Raw genomic sequence first — 2,500 nt, 5'->3', positions numbered from 1 at the left:
GCAGAAGTACATTAAGGTAGGAATAAAAAATGAGGTAAATTTAAGGTACATACCGTTACACATGTATATGTATATATTTATATATATGTATATATATACATATATAAATATCTGTGTGTGTGTTTGTGTATGTGGATATACATATAAGGATACAAGCACACTTATACATGTATCTCTGTGTGTTTACGAACACTAAGTAATTTCTTCTTAATTCCTTCTTCCAGGTAGAAAGGCAGAAGAAAAAGATAAAGAGGAAAACAAGGCAGAAATGAAGGAGAAAAAGATCCGTTGCATGAATTTCCCGATCCAAGCAACGGCCACCATGCAGTAGAAACAAGGTAGAAACACAAGAAATATAGAAGCAAAAAATAAAAAGAGAGAGAGAGAGAGAGAGAGAGAGAGAGAGACAGAGACAGAGACAGAGACAGAGACAGAGACAGAGACACAGAGAGAGAGAGAGAGAGAGAGAGAGAGAGAAAGAAAGAGACAGACGGACAGAGAGAGAGAGACAGAAAAAACAAAACAAAAAAAGGAAGGAAAAAAAAGATCCATTGCATGATTTTCCTGATCCAAGCAACGGTCACCATGCAGTAGAAATAAGGTAGAAACACAAAAAATATAGAAGCAAGAAATAAAGAGAGAGAGAGAGAGAGAGAGAGAGAGAGAGAGAGAGAGAGAGAGAGAGAGAGAGAGAGAGAGAGAGAGAGAGAGAGAGAGAGAGAGACAGAGACAGAGACAGAGACAGAGACAGAGAGAGAGACAGATAGAGAGACAGAGAGACAGAGACAACAGACAGAGAGACAAAAAAAAACAGAAAAGGAAGGAAAAAAAAAACCGTTGCATGATTTTCTCGATCCAAGCAACGGCCACCATGCAACGGTCTGCCATGACACGCGCTTCCCTCACCTGCCCCGCTGCGCCCGGCCTCGTCAGCTGCTTAGAAACATCTGCTTTTCTTGATGAATTATTCAGCATGTTGCAACATAAGCATGCGGGCATCTGCGCCTCATGGTAGCTTTAATGGGAGGGTAAATACGCGATACATACACAGGCATACATACGATGAGTGTGTACGTAGGCGCTCATGCATTCAGGTATATGTACACGCACGTACACGTACACACACACATACGCACACAAACACGCTCACACACACAAACAAACACACACAAACGAACACAAAAAATACGCACACACACACACCATCGTACACAAAAAACACACAAAAAACACACACACACACACAAACAAACACGCCCACACACACACACACACACAAACAAACACGCTCACACACACACTCACACACAAACACGCTCACACACACACACAAACAAACACACAAATACACGCTCACACACATAAACAAACACACACACACACACACACACACACACGCTCACGCTCACACACACACAAACAAACACACAAAACACACACACAAAACAAACACGCTCACACACAAATTAACACACAAAACACACACACACACACACACACACACACACACACACACACACTCACGCACACACACAAACAAACACACACAAACAAACACGCTCACACACACACACACACACACAAACAAACACCCTCACACACACACACACACACACACACACTCACGCTCACACACCATAAAAGGGAGGGAATCCTAAGATTTCTCGATATGGAAATCATATTCCCTTGATAAGCTTAGTGGCTCTCGGGCGATCAAGCACCCGTCGAGTACACTTTGGATTTGCATTTAATAATCTAATAATAAAAATAATCAAAATGATAAGCAGATTAAAATAATCTGATAATGTGTATCACATACACACACTCGCAAACGCACACACGCACACGCACACATACACACGGGGAATCGCAGAGGATGAAAATGGAGTAAATGAAGAAAGAAAACGGTAAAAACGAATAGGCAGAATAAGAAAAAGAACAAAAGAAACAGAGTAACAACAACGAAAACATAAAACCAAACACAAACTACAAAAAACAAAAACAAATTACACTCGAAAAGATAAGAAAGCATTAAAAACACGAAAACACTGACAATTAACAAAAATCAAATTTCCCGGCAAAAAAAACTGACAAAAAGCGCGCCAAAAATTCCCGCCTCGCCGCGCGTCCGAACGAGAACAAAATGGCGGAGGCAAATCTTGTCTATTTGCCCAATGTGTCATCTGAGCTTCCTTACGGGCGGCAGGTGAGACTAACCTCAGGTCAATTGGGCGAAATGAGGGAATTAGGCGCCTGTGTCTCATCTTGTGCATCTAACTCATTTCTTCGGAGCCTCTCTCTCTTTCTTTCTTTCTTTCTTTTTTTGAGAGAGAGGGAGGGAGGGAGGGAGAGGGAGAGGGAGAGTGAGAGTGAGAGTGAGAGAGAGAGGGAGAGGGAGAGAGAGAGAGAGAGAGAGAGAGAGAGAGAGAGAGAGAGAGAGAGAGAGAGAGAGAGAGAGAGAGAGAGAGAGAGAAAGAGAGAGAGAGAGAGAAGAAAAGAA

The 2,500-nt window shown here is 42.1% G+C and overlaps 1 protein-coding gene across 1 annotated transcript in view; it reads left to right on the top strand.

Moving 5' to 3' along the window:
• Window positions 1-2,143: 2,143 nt before the first annotated feature.
• The window catches only part of LOC138864824 (uncharacterized), a 34,225-nt gene continuing 33,868 nt past the window's right edge, over window positions 2,144-2,500 (top strand). Inside the window, exon 1 of the mRNA XM_070133431.1 lies at window positions 2,144-2,206. Coding sequence (XP_069989532.1) covers window positions 2,144-2,206 — 63 coding nt within the window. The remainder of the gene's footprint in view (window positions 2,207-2,500) is intronic.

This window comes from Penaeus vannamei, chromosome 18 (genome assembly GCF_042767895.1).
Source record: "Penaeus vannamei isolate JL-2024 chromosome 18, ASM4276789v1, whole genome shotgun sequence".
NCBI classification, from domain to species: Eukaryota; Metazoa; Arthropoda; class Malacostraca; order Decapoda; family Penaeidae; genus Penaeus; species Penaeus vannamei.
Note: the sequence above shows the minus strand (reverse complement) of the source record. Positions and strands in the feature narration are given on the sequence as shown.